General features: G+C 42.6%; 1 protein-coding gene across 1 annotated transcript in view; it reads right to left on the bottom strand.

Moving 5' to 3' along the window:
- Nucleotides 1-14,530, bottom strand: part of COL25A1 (collagen type XXV alpha 1 chain) — a 309,093-nt gene extending 294,563 nt beyond the window's left edge. The window contains exons 1-2 of the mRNA XM_055700917.1: nucleotides 13,720-14,530; nucleotides 13,174-13,243 (exon numbers count right to left, since the gene is read on the bottom strand). Of these exons, the coding sequence (XP_055556892.1) occupies nucleotides 13,174-13,243; nucleotides 13,720-14,079 (430 nt within the window). The 5' untranslated portion in view covers nucleotides 14,080-14,530. The remainder of the gene's footprint in view (nucleotides 1-13,173; nucleotides 13,244-13,719) is intronic.
- Nucleotides 14,531-14,920: the final 390 nt, after the last annotated feature.

Raw genomic sequence — 14,920 nt, 5'->3', positions numbered from 1 at the left:
AGCAGCCCTGCAGAAAGAGATCTGGGGGTTTGGGTTGATGGCAAGTTGAATATGAGTCAGTGTGCCCTGGCAGCCTACAGGGCCAGCCATGTCCTGGGGTGCATCAAGCGCCACATAGCTAGCCAACTGAGGGAGGTGATCATCCCACTCTGCGCTGCACTGGCACAGCCCCACCTCAAGTACTGTGTGCAGGTTTGGCCACCTTAATAGAAGAAGGACATCAGACTATGAGTGTATCCAGAGGAGGACAACCAGGGTGGTGAAAGGTCAAGGGCAAGACTTACTAGGAGCTGCTGAGGTCGCTTGGTTTGTTCAGCTTGGAGAAGAGAAGGGTGAGGAGTGACCCCATCAAGGTCTACAACTTCCTTAAGGAGCACAGAGGAGGGGGAGGTACTGATATCCTCTCTCTGGTGACCAGAGACAGGGCACGAGGAAAGGGAATGAAGCTGCATCAGGGGAAATTCAGATTGGACATTAGGAAAAGGTTCTCCACTGAGACCGTCGTTAGTCACCAGAACAGGCTCCCCGGGGGAGCGGTCACAACGTCAAGCCTGTCAGAGCTCAAGAAGCATCTGGACACTCTTAATCATATGGTTTAGTTTTTGCTAGTTCTGCAGAGAGCAGGGAGTTGTACTCAGTGATCCTTATGAGTCTCTTCCAACTCAAGATATTTCGTGATTTTATGATTATTCCACATTACGACCCAAACAGGGATCTTCAAATTTTTCATACCACTGCAAGCAAAGAAATTTACAAAAACACATTGGTATGAAAAATGTTAATTAATGCTTAAAAAAAAAAAAAAAAAAAAAGGAAGAGGGGAACATTTGGGTTAGGTAAATAGAGACTTTTTAAGAATAGCATCAGGAAAGTGGGAAACAGGAGAGCTAGTTCAGAGTTAAAAGAACGGTCTGAGCTGAACTGAAGGATCACCTCTTCCACAAGTATTAAAATGTATATGAGCAGAAAAAAACATGCATAATGCAGAATTCCGTCATGTTGGTAAGGAAATTAAGATAAAGGTCCAGCTGTATATTTGGGTCTGGTTTTTTCTGTCCCTCAGAACTGAGAACTGAGGTTTTGAAGACTTCCTTAAGACTTTTTTAGTAGCTTTATCTAATCATTCTAAACAATCAACAATTCTCAGAACAATACTCAGCAGGTCTGTGACCGATGAATTGAGATCTGAGAATATGTAACTTTCCCATAAAGATAAATATATTTAATAATTTCTACTTTTCAGACTGTCCCCAAGTGCAGCCATAACTCTTACAATATTACAAAACTAATTCTGTATTCCTAGAAGTAGATGTAGATAATAGACATAATGTTCTTGCTTAGAGACTGGAAAAAGTAAAGAATAAAATGAATGGTAAATAAACAAAAATTATTATATTTTTTACGATGGAAAAGAACTATATATATCAAAGCTAAAGCAGATGATAATGGCTGCACATATAAACAGATATGCACAAGGTTACAAGAAAAAAACCCAAACAAATAATAAAACAAAAAAAATGAGGCCGAACTCAGCTCTCTCATTCCAGAGTAATTACCGATTTCAGTTAAAATCTGTGAGACTATTAATGTGCCTGAAGTAACATATATGCACATATCAGTTCTGATTATTGTCAATCAGAATTCCAGTTAAAGGCTACTTCCACCTACCTTCAGTTAAGAGTAAAATAGTGTTTGGATAGCAGAAATTGTGATAGCGGAAGCAGCTACTTCTGTCTTTGCATAAGTGCTCTGAGCTAGCATTGCCCACACGTTCAATTAAGAAAATGTTTCTTGAGTGGGTTGCTTTTAGAACAAAAACATCCTTCAAAACAGTTCCCAAAAAGTTACTTCAGCTGCAAATCGATGTTTTTTCAACTACTTTCACACATGATGATTCAACAACCTAAGAGAAGAGCACTATACAACATCCTGTTTCAGTATGGTCAGAAAATGAACATGTGACTGCCAGCAATGATACTTCAACAGGTTCCATCTGATCACATCCTGTACTACTGACCAAAACGGAGCATGGAGAGGTGATAACCAAAATTTAAAAGGAGACTATTGGAATGCATTGGAGAGAACAAAACTTCTGCTCCTCAAGACAGTAACTTTATTCAAAATTATGAATATTTTGTACCTGTAAGTCTTTGGCGCACTTTGGTTAATATATTTACATCAATTCTGTTTTAGAGGTGGAAGAACTCAAATAGTGAGATGCTCTACCCCAGCTTTGCAGTCCTGTAAAGGAATACAGTCACAACAGAGAACTCTTACTTAGTCCTCCCTGCTGTAATTCATTAAGCACAATGTGTCCTCTAAGGTGCATTCCTTTAAAAGTGCTATGAAAGAGCTTTTTCCAGAGTGTTTCCAGAGCGTTCCAGTTGTTATAATACACATTGAAAACAGATTAATTTCTCCCTATTATCCTAAAATGGACTGGAATTATTTGGAATACATCAAAAGATTACCTTGTAGCAGCAAATCAATTTTAAGAGAGAATTAAAAAAAAAACAAGTGAGGGTTTCAGTCTTGCTGTATTTCTTACTCATTGCTGGTGGTTCAGTTTTAAAGGCTTATGCTTCTTTTTAACTGGCCACTCCAACAGCTTGTGTGTTGCTTCTTAATTGAATGTACTGAAAGAAAGTCCTCCCACAGCACTTTAGGATGTGGCTTAGCCTGGAATTCAAACTAAGGAATTATGCAAGGCTGTCCTAAAGTGAAATCCACAACTGTCAGACTTTAATATTAACCTCAATCTCTCTTCACTAAAATGAGTCTCCCTACACTAAAAAAATACAGCGCACTTACATGCTTGCTCCATTGGAAAAACACTTCATCTTCACATACAGAAACATTTCCAGCCTTCTACAAACACGGCTGTCATCGTTACAAAGACACCAACTCTAAGTAAGTATTGACAATGGCTGGCTAAGCACTGGTTCATTTTAAGCTGATGCCATGCCACTGTATCTTTCAGCCTCTCTGGTTCATCAGTATTCTGTGCATCTACTCCCAGGAGCCACTTGGGAAACATAAGATGATTCCTACCAAACTGCAACTTTTTCATAAGAACACATAGACAGCTACAGCAAACACCACGATCCGTTTCTGAGATACCACCACATTTTTAAGTGCCACATAAAGCCATTCCCTCAGCTGCGTATTATTAACCAACACAAACAACCATCAAGCATCCACCAGGACAGAGGACAAAGAACAGCAGAGTTCACGCTCAGCACTGCCATAAGGGCCACCTGAACAAGGGCCCCACTTTGGTCTACACAGAGCACACCTCCTGGTACAAGGGCCAAATTACAAGTCAGGAAGTATTTTTTTACTGAAGTTTGACAGCTATCCTGTCTGAGAGGTGAAAGGTATGAAATCAATAGTATATTAATCACCTCCATGTCAAGGTGAAGTGACAATTTCTCAGCATTTGTCAACCTTCAGCTGGCAGCAACCAGTAGTACAGCAGTGGAGGTACAAACATTAAAGGAACATTTGATAAAAAGCAGCAGAAGGGTTGACAGCACAGAGATTCTCCAGCCAACACTTCACAGTGTTTTTCCACAGTGAAGGCACTGGGCATTATCTAGATGTAAACTCTGTGACAGGAGAAGAGAATATTAATACACAGACTGTGGAGTTTATCCTTTTAATCCCCTGCAGCCATACCCCAATGCTCAGGTATCAAGGCTTCGCCCAATGGCATCAAGGGAACAGAAGCTTACTCAGAGGGTATGGGCACAGGGCAGGAAAGAAGAGGAGGGGTGCCTTCAAGCAGCTGGTTCTCATATAAGAATATGAGATTATTAGAGGTGGCAGCTGAAGGAAATACCTCCTCAGCTTAAGATATCTACACTTTGACTTTCAGCACCACAGTCCTCAATGAAAACCCTACTATTACCCAGCTGAAGCAGATATTTAAGAAACCTTACATCATTCCCTAGCAACACAACTAGCACTATGAGCAGAAGCCAGGTCTTAGTCTGTAGCTGGCTATGCTCTTGCTCTTACAGGCTGTACATGGTCTTAGTCACAGAAGTATCTTTTTAGACTCCATTTAGCATCCTTCAAATTACAGGGTGCTGTTCCACTTTCAGATATACATACACGAATCTATCGCTGCAATGGCAGCTACACCTCTGATAAAAGATTGTCGTCTCCAATTTTCAATATATTTCCCTGATTTTGAAAGTCGTTCTGTGTTCCCCGTCCCTTCCCCCACACACACACAATTTAGAAAAGATCTTTTCAGTAACAGTTTTTCAACATAATCTTAAGCACAGTGTGCTAAGAATGAGTATATACTTATGGAAGGAACCTCAGTGCTAAGAATGAGTTTATACTTATGGAAGGAACCTCATTCATAAGCTAAACTTTTAACATATACATGTGGTATGACTTTTTTCCCCCGTGCTGTTATATTCAGAGAAGGGATATTAAAAATACTCAAGTGCAAAGTAAAATAAGTGGATTTCCTCTTAAGACAGCATAAACTGCAAATGAAAGAACAGTAAAGGCCTTAAAACTACTTATTTTCTACAGTCTTTCACCCGTGCTATTTTCATCCTCTACAGCTCCTTACTCCTAGGGGTACTAGAACTCTTCAAAAGGGTAAGAAAACGAAAGTTTATGAGCTAACTGGTTCCGTTTCTCCTTCTCTCTCTCTCTTTTTTTTTTTTTTTTTTTTTTTTAAAGAGGAGAAAATAAAACACTACCCTCCCACAAATCTTTAGTGCTCAGGGGAAGCACCTCCCAGGTACCATCAAACCAAAGCAGTACCAGGAAATGGCACAAACCAGCTACTTCGGTCAGCGGGAAGCAGTGTATCAGCCACCTGGCTTTATGCAGGTTTTCCCTGCTATAGCAAGCTATATTCTACGCTATTTCACTGTGACTCGGCAGACAGCCTACTATGTGTCCAAGTTACAGCAGAGTGTGAAAGACTACCAAAAACATCATACTGCTATGTTATACAGTACAGTATATTGCATTAAAAGGAGGATTAAAGATCAAAGAGAAAGACCATTTGGTACCCTTCTCCTCAACACTACTTCAGCTGAGCTTGTAGTAGAGCCACAGAAAGGTAGGCGAAGCTACTTAGAGGGATTCATGTCCATCATTATCCCCTGTACAGCCTCCTTGTCAACCTCTCCAAGAACCTGAATTTGTGATCCACTCTCCATTGTGAGCCCAAACAAGACATACGAGCAGAGGTAAATATCTATGAGAAAAAATAAAATAAAATAAAAAAAATATATCTCTGTAAGACCTATTCCTAAAAACCCAAATTTAAATTCCTAAGCACTTAAAAATACACAAATCATTAATTTTCTGATATACATGCCCACACACAATAATTGCAAGATGAGTCTCATGCACAACCAAAACTAAGATGACAATTATAATGCCTAACAAAGACTAAACCAGAAGTACTGATTTTAATAGACCTCCATCCATTTCCTCCGGTAATTCATCTGTACATATTCTAAAGAAAACTATATTTTCATCATAGTTGGCAATTTCCTGCTTAATTTTTAAGACAGTGTAGGATAAACTATTCCTGCTTAAAAGCCACATTGCTTCTTGGTCGAGCACATCTAAGCTAAAGTCTCTGAAATCACTGTATTAATTTTCAGAATGTTCTAAAAGAAAAAGTAACATCCCGGTTTTATCACCTCTGTTATTACACTCTTTCTTCATTCCATTTGTTGTTCCTTTGCCCTACAAAGTGCTGTCATTGTATCTTTGATAATTACAAGAACATATGTTTCTAGTAAAAAGATTTACACAATTGTATAACTTCATATTTCTTCAAAAAGCTCACCAGGCAGCATCATCTGTTTCAAAGCTTTCCAAGCTCAAGAAGAAACAGTTCTCCCCAAACACGCATGCAATATTTACAACTGCATGTAAATGCCTGCTCCTGTAAAAATACATCTGCACATATAAACAAGAATCAAGTTTAATTTAACACACACACCTAAAAAAAACCCAAAACCTGGACAGAAGAGCAGGGGAGGAGAAGAAAGGATAAGTTTCATAGCTGCATCACAGACAAGACTGTCTTCCAACATATTTTAAAAGCTGTTTTAAGGAGAGAACAATGACAAGGTTTTCTTTGTGAATACGAAGCATAGGACAAGTGGTTTACTTTACAAATAAGTAAATTGTAGCTTGCCTGCTAAGAACTAGACAATCTAAGGAAATATTTAAATAGTAGATTATTTTAGCTTTGGCACATTATGCATTAGCAATTTCTTGTCATACGCATTCACCTATTTGCAGAGCAGCACATTTTTAGCTGAGGACACTATTTACACAAGGCTACTGCACTTAATCACAAATTTAAAGCAGATCCTACAACTTGCTGAGCTACGACTGACTAGACACTGCAGTTGTGAACCACATGGAAGGAAATATCTGATAATGGCCTAGATACATTTGCTCCAGAGGCCAGAAGCATGAATGAGATGACAAACTTTAGAAATACAGGCAGGGTTGATACCCCAGAAGATCAAGTCTAAACAGAGAAAAACATAGCTGTATTTACATGAGAGGTACATATGAATCTTGCACTTTCAAATTTGGCACTCAGTTCTGAAAATTTGTCCTGACATTTATTTTTATTAAGGTCTCACAAACAGCTTTTTCTGCTTAATTTCATGAAAAGACCCTAGCAGATGAATCTAAGCAGGCACTGCTTTGCAGTAAGTCTAATCAGTAAAAACATGACAGTCCAGAAGCTTCCAAAAAGCAAGCCTGCAGCATCGTGTTCACTATTGTGTGTATTATCTAACTGCAAGCTGCAGCTTTAATTGTATAGAGTGAAAAATGTTTCTTCCAGCCTGTATTATTCTATGCTTTCTTACATCTTCTTAATAGTTCTAAGCAAGCAGTCAGATTTCCTTTTTGTAGCTGACTTAGAAAATCAACTGAAACAATGACGGGGAGAATTGCTCCTTGTAGATGAACATTCCTGAAGAAAGAACGTTGCTCAAGTTCTGTGTTAAAGATTGATGGTTTCACAGGGTTGGTAGCTTGAACATATTAATTATATGATTCTATCTGATAACATAAAAGGCCCTATAAAGACAGCTTCTGTCAGTCATGCTGTTTTCAAAGCCAGCTGATTTTTTTACTGCTCTGTGTATACAGAAAATAGACAAGTAAGCTGCAGCCAGTAAATTCAGAAGGGATTGAGCAGGAGAGCAAGTGCTGTAATGCCAGTGTGGCAGCGCTGTTCTTCTGGCAACACATTCCCAAGAACCCACTAACCTTTAACGAAAGGGGTGGGGAGTATTGCCTAACAGAACTCAGTTACCCAAGCTTCAAAGACTCTTTAAGGAAAGAGATGCATATATTTAATGATTTAAGAAAGACAAAAAGAAAAAAAGACAAAAGAACACACACGCGAGGCATTGTTCCAGAAGGGGGCTTAGCAGCCACTTCTCACACTGCAAGACTCACTGTACTTGAACTGCTTTGACACTTCAGCAGTTCAAGATGGACAGCTGCCACATGGAAGGAAATCTAAGAACATATATAAGAACGTAAATTCTTATATTAATCTCAATCCAAGAACCATTTGTGCAGCTAGTCAAACCTTTTTAATGTGCCTTTTGACAAAAGTGTGCAAGTTCAATGAATTTTAATCCAAGTCATAGAGAAATATTTTGTTAATAACACATCTGTGGTCAAATCAACCTTTGTTACACCACCACTGACATCAATGATATTACAAAAGATAAAAACCTGGTGCAGCCTGCTGTCAATCAGTTCTCCTTTGAGCTACATTATGTTTCATTCATCATGCTGCACGCCCTACCTCCTTACCCAGAGGGAAGGGAATTAAAAGGTCACATCTTAGCCAATAAAATATATTTAGCTATTCTGTGGGGAGAAAACAGTATCTCTAATCAGTCATCCAAACAAGACAACAGACTACCCAGAAGGTTGCATGCTGCTGCACATCAATAAACATCTTTATCTAGGAACTGAAATGAAAAATATTAAACCAGTGAAGGTATGAAAGGAGAACCCAAAGCCCTGTCAGAAAAATTACAAAATTAGAGCTGAGCACCGCATTCAGCAAATAGATGATACAGACATGGCAGAAATAAGTAGCGCTGGGAGCTAGGTTCAGATAGCAGACTCTGGAATTTTAAGTAACAGGGAAAAACACTTTGGATACTTTCTGTATCTATCTGTATTTTCTTTTGAGTCTCTCTACCACTGAACACTTAAGTCAGCTCCTCTTTTCTTTACCTCTTCAGTCTTTACACAACTGCTTTACTGTAGTCATAATAAATAAAATAAAAAAAAATAATACCCAGCTGATACCTGTTTTGGGATTCTTTTACTCCCCCAGATTTATTTAACCTCCATTCCTTCAGCCTCACTCATCAAAAGGCACCAGGAAACAGTCCTTATGGAACATGTGGAAACAAGAAAGAGTGTCCAAATTGTACCTCCACTGCATGTCAAAAAGAGCATTAGGTGCTTAAGACAACAAAAACAGTACTGGGATGCTAAGAAAATACATTGATTTTTGTCACCCATCCTGCTGCCAAAAATGCATGCAGCAGACTCATTATTTTATGGAAGAACTAGCTGTACAACACAGTTTTCACACTAGAATGACTATAACCAGAATAAGACCAAGTGGTACTCTCCATCCCAAAAAAAAATACCCTTGGCTTATGGCATTTGATCTCCTGAATGAACAGGTTTATATACACACAACAACACTGAAACAAGCTTTATAACCTGATCACAGCAAATTACACAGTGAAATAGGAGGTACTTCAAATGACAAACCATAAGGCTTTTTAAGACTGGAACAAAGAATCAAGATGACATGATTACAAAACCAGCACAAAATAGCTGGCTAAGAAAGAAGAATGATGACAGTGTCCACGCCTGGAAAAGGTTTGAAGTCACAGGTATCTGAACACAAGAGGAAGAAAAAAGCAGGTTTCTTGATGGGAAAATTACAAGAGAAACAGCAAGGAAATAAACATTGCCTGTGGCACAAAGAAAAACAAAAGTAAATTTGTTTGGTCAACTTTCCCAGCTATCCATCAGCAAAGTTCAGATAACATTCTGGGGAGAAAAAGAAGGGGAAAAAAAACCCAAACAAACAATAAAACCCTCAAACCTGCAAACCTCATCATTTTACATGCAAGCTATAGTGAGCATCCATGCATAGTGTGATGTAGCAATTCAAGATAAAAAAAGTCTCCTATGTTATGTAACCTACACTTTGTCATCGCAGAAATAGTGTGTAGCATATAGGCATTCCTACCTATATAATACTGTTTGCATATAATTTTTAAGGAATAAATTCACTATAAAGGTCTTCCTCAAAAGAAAAGCAGGAAAATGGAAAAAAAAAAAAAAAAAGTAATTGTTTCCCTAAACGGGCCAACAGGGACATGTAGACCCACACATAATCACTGCTAGCTTTCCTGCTGAGCAAGTTTGAACTTTCTGTACAAATAGACTTGACTCTTACTCCTGCCAACATCATCGGACTCCAGGAGTGGGCTCTGAGGACCCCTTACAGAATGAGACATCACGCACATGACTGCAAGTGTCAGAACTTGACCCTTACAACATACAAAGGATCAATTCACTGAAACATGCAAGCATTGTTTTAGTTGAGGTCTACAGGGCACAGGTATACACACGAATGTTTTCTGGAAGAGGAAATTCTGAAGTATCTATGAAAACCTAAGAATTTCTTAAAATTCTATTGAATTGGTAGCATCCCTGTCTTTCTGCATGTTACTCTTTCCACAACAGTATAATTCTTGGCACTTGATAAGAAGTATCCAGCACTGTGCTTGACTGTTTCTCATAAAAGCTCATTATGCTCCTGCAGCTATTTAAAGGAAGATTGAAATGCATGAAATAACTACCTACACACCTACTTTTCTTTTTTTCATCTTTTACCGTAGAAAATAGTTAATTTACAATAAATGATAAATTTGGAAAAGTAAAATTAATTTATTAGCCTTAAAATAATTTTAGCCACTCAGTCTGCCACCCAGTCCCATGTGCAGAAGGCTAACTGCCAGCAGTGACTGCAGCACTAGTTGCAAGCATGAGATTTAAGCTGGCACTCTTGGTGGAGCTGAGGTAATTTACGAGGAATGTCAGCATGCATTTACTTTTCAAACTTTATTACTCTGCTTTAAGAGAAAGAATGCCTGCTATTGTCATTTTAAAAATATTTACAAGATCTTTGGTATCTGGTTTTAGTCCTGCAGAATTAAAATCAAAACTCCAATATCTCCTCACATCGTGTTTCTTTTGTAATAAAATAGAAAATAATAACTAGAAAATAATCATAATAATAATTAGAAAAAACATATTTAGTGAAAACAAAGTTTTTAAAGAGAAATGTGACCACCCTTCACTCCAGACAAAGTTCAAGGCAGAACACTGAATACTGTTGAATTTAAAGGAGCTACACGTGGACAGCTTTGCAAGCTACAAGCAGTTGTGAATCTGGCTGCCTTTGGTATCCAAGCCGTTCCAACCCACTTTCCTTCAAATGTACAAGTTCCTACCATGGAGAGCCACAACAGGATGAACATCCCAAGCTAATGAGAACTACACCAGCCACATAACTTTAATCCTAAATCAAAGGCCACATTCTCAACCTCCTGTCTGCAGACTGAATTTCCCTCTCTTCTTTTGGTAGAGAACAATGTAATATATTTTTAAATAATGTTTATTCCTCTTCAAAGAGCAGGTTGGTGGAAACTGCCTTGGTGGCCATTTAGCAGCAGACTTTTCTCACAGCATAGGGAAGTTTCAAAAATCACCTCTGTACCATGAAGGCCTTCCAAAGTCACCTCTAACAGACATGTATTTTATTATTACAGAAACCCAGGGAAGAAACGCAGAGCAGAATAAAGCAGCAAAAGGGAGCCATGTCAGAAAGTGCAGAGGCAATGTACTCTTTGGCTTCAAAAATAGCAGGCAACAGAAAAATCACCAGGTTTCCATAATGCTTTTCCTATTAAACCAAGCATCTTTCTGAACACAGTAGTCCAGATTTGTAATAGCAGCATTAAGGATGAAAATAAAAGTCCATCCTGTCCAGTCAAAAAGGAATTCTAACAAACAAAGTGAGCCAAACAAAGAAACAACAATTTATTTGCTCTATCCCCTCCTGCTTTGCCTAAGCCTGCTGTTAGGAAGGCGCTGCACTCGGGTGGTGGTGCCACTCAGCCCTTGTTCTCTCAGACAAGGCTCCCAAGATGATGCCATTTTGAGGTAGACACCTGTCCACTGGCAACAAGCATGAGAGCATCAACTCATTTTAAGCTGTCCAAAATGAGGCTATCACATGGCAACATCTTTCAGTCACTACAAAACTTGCTTCCAAACTGAAATAGTTACCAAGAGGTGAAAAGCTCCATATCACATTTCTAATTCCCATACCAACTAGTCCTCTCTGCAATTTTCTTTTTTATTTTGTAACGATTCATGTAGGTTTTCCTGATCCCACAAATCTTGCCCCCTTGAAAATTTTTCCCAGATCACTTTGACTTGCATCTAGCAACGACTTTTACAATGCATGTGAGAAATATTCTGTTGCTCTTTATCTATTTCATAAAACATACTACTTAAGAAAAAAGGTCAGATAAAAATTGGTATGATGTGGAGCTCTAGTGGTAGTGGGGAAGTAAAGCAGCATGTAACACCAACTGTGGAAAAGTAGATACCGACCTTTAGTATGAAAACAGCAAGTGAAAACATTGTAACAGATTAATTCAAACAAGGAAAAAGAGCTTGGCATCAAATTCAACCTTTCGGGCTCACAGGATACATCTTTGCATACAACTTGAGAAACAACCCCCATTTTTAGTGCAGGAACTTGAATTGTGTCATTTATTGCAGTTAAGCAACAGAAAAAGATCAACACTGTATGCACATGTCAGCCTTAAAAGAAAAAAAATCATATGTAGTACAGTAGGAAGCCAATGTTCCTTACCAAAACTAGCTGGGAATTAAGTAATTCTATGCACACTTAAAACAATCCTAGTCATATATATTACCCTTTTCATGCTAGCCCTGGTAACTCCTATACCAGCCAGTAAACACTCCACTTTCAGTTGTAGCATCAGCAAAATACTGTACCGACCACTGCAGTCGGTTTTAACACAGAGATTCCGTAGTCCTTTCAGACTGATGAGTTTGGCAGGAATTAAATCTGAAACTAGAATAGCTCCTTCCTTATATACACAGTACTGTCACACATCCTACTGTCAAATATCAGCACCTTAAGTCTTGTTGACAGTCAATACTCCACCTGTAAAGGAGATATTTTTTTTCATCCAGAGTGGCAGGATGTGTAAAGCATACTGTGCAGCTAGTGTGCTTCAACACACAGAGGATGCTGGAATCCCTGCATTGCCCTGTGAAACACTGACATTATTTTCTTAACTTTTAAGATGCCATTTGAACTTGGGTATAAGCAGAAGTTTATAAAGATAAAACAATATAGACAGTTATCAGCTGTCAAAAAGCAGCATGGAAAACACAGGAAACATTGCACGCGTACATTGTGTGTATGAACAACTGACCCCAGTATTAGGGACCCCCATCTCCAGTCAAGCAACATCACCGGTGGCATAAACACACATGCAGTTTTGAACCCTCGGTATGAACCTGCAGTCCTTTCCTAGGGGAACTGCTTTCACCCAAGACTACAGAAAAATGAGACTGAAAAACGCCTGTATATATTACTGCTAACTTGCGACAGACTCTCCACCTATTTCAATCCGTGTGATAAGTTGTTCGATGTTTTTGCTAGGAACTTTTGTTCTACTTCCCAAGCTCGGCATACAATGCCTTGATTCAGTACTACCCCATTTAAGACACAATATATTTTTTCTTGCTAGGGTAGACCATGAACTTCTTAAGCGTTACTGTTTGGCATCACCCAGCCTAACCGGGGTTTTTAACCACCGTTAATTCAGATCCAGTGCCACAGTGGAAACAGACAATTCTGGGCTTTTCCACCCAGGGTACAACTGGTGATTGAAGAGGCATCCCATGGATCTGACTTACATTTGGCAAAACATCGGGATACCAAAACCCCCAGAGCTACAATCCTCAGAGAAGAGGTTTCCAAGCTGTCTCTGTTACCTGGTGGGCAGTTGCACTCTGGAGGCGCTTCTCTCGCTACTCGGATTTTTGCCAAGTGCTCGTAGGATTTCTGTGGGCGAGAGAAGCGACGTGAGGGCGCTGGGCGAGCGAGCCCCGCACAGCCAGCGCGGGCGCGGACTGCGTTACCGCTATTCCACGGGCTGCGCAACCAGCCGTGCCGTCTCCGCTTGGCCTCGACCCAAGGTGTCTCACTGCCTTCTCCACCCCCACCACAACAAAAACAAGCCCGACGCCACCCACCCTCTCCCATCCCCGCCGCAAGTGCCCCCCCACCCCCGCATATTTTTTTTTTTTTTTTTTTTTAAACACGCACGATCCAGAATCAGAGGGACTGAGGCTCGGGCACGGCGGCAAGTTGCGGACGAGCAAAGCGTGAGCGCGGACCCCCGCCCGCCCCAACAACGGGGCTGCGGGCCGCCCCCCCGCTTCTCCCCGCCGCGGAGCTGCCCCGGCCGCCCCCCGCCGCCCCGCACCCGCCACCCCCGGCAGGCAGGCAGGCTGAGCGGCCACCCCCGTCCCGCACACCTGGGCGAGAAGTCGCTCCACTTTCTCCTGCATCATCGCGTTCAGCTGCTCCAGGGAAAAGCCGGGCAGCGGCGGGAGCGGGGCGGCGGCGGAGAAGCCCCCTCGGGCGCCCTCGATGGCCGCGACCCGGGCCTGGAGGTCGCTGGTCCGCACTCCCAGGTAGACGCAGGAGGCGGCCGCCAGCGCCGAGAGGAGAGCGGCCACCGCCGAGCCGCACGGCCCGGCCCGCCGCGGGCAGCGCTCCCCGCCGCAGCCGGGCTCCCCGCTGCCATCCCGTCCTGCGGCTCCGCGGCGCTCCCCCGGCGCGCTCCGGCACCCTCCGGCTGCGGCAGCTTTGATTTCCTTCCCTCCGCCCCCCATGGAGGCGATTAGTTCGCAAACAGCGGCAAGAAAAATAACAGCAATAAAGTGCGGGAAAATAAATAACAAAAAGGCAAAATAAGAATATCGTTGTTCAAAATGCGGGGAGCAGAAGAAAAGCCCGCAACCGGCTCACACACTTTCGAGGCGAAGCGGCGGCGCGCACCGCGGTCCGCACCGCACGCCGCCCGGCAGCGGGTCGCGACTCAGCCCCGCAGCAGGGGCGGGAAGGGGTGGGGGGGGACGGGGCGGGGGGGGCGAGGAGCCAGGAGCCGGCAGCAGGGCTGGTGTGCGGGGCGAGCCCCCGCAGCTTGCGCCCGCCCTTCGGAGGGAGCAGCGTGCTCTGCTAGCCCTTTGCCACTTGTCAGAGAGGTTTATCAGGCGCGGGGCGGGAAGCGCCCCCCCACCGCCGCCTGCCGCTCTCCTCCCCGCCGCCGGCGGACTTGTTGCTGCCCCCACACCTGCCTGCCGGCGCCCAGCAGCCGCGCCGCGCCAGGCGGGAAGCCCGCAGGCGGCAGGCAGCCCCCGCGCTGCCCCGCTGCCAGCCGCGCCGCGGAGCCGCCGCCCCCGCCCGCCTCCCCCTCCTCATTAGCATAATTTATTCACCTGGGCGGAGGGAGGGGCGGGCTGGCCGCGCTCTTTGCATAACGTATGCGCCGCGCGCGGGACATTAGACTAACAAATGGCGGGAAGGGAGGGCGGGAGCTCGTCCGCGCCCCTGAGGTACCGGCGGCTTGAGGGGCTGCGGGGCGGCCCGGCCGGGCGGGGGAGCTGCGGGCGGCCGCGCTGGGTGACGCACAGCGGCCTGTGATCGGGCCGCCGTGCCCACGGTGTGGGCATG

The sequence above is a fragment of the Falco cherrug genome, chromosome 1 (assembly GCF_023634085.1).
Source record: "Falco cherrug isolate bFalChe1 chromosome 1, bFalChe1.pri, whole genome shotgun sequence".
In the NCBI taxonomy this organism is placed as follows: Eukaryota; Metazoa; Chordata; class Aves; order Falconiformes; family Falconidae; genus Falco; species Falco cherrug.
Note: the sequence above shows the minus strand (reverse complement) of the source record. Positions and strands in the feature narration are given on the sequence as shown.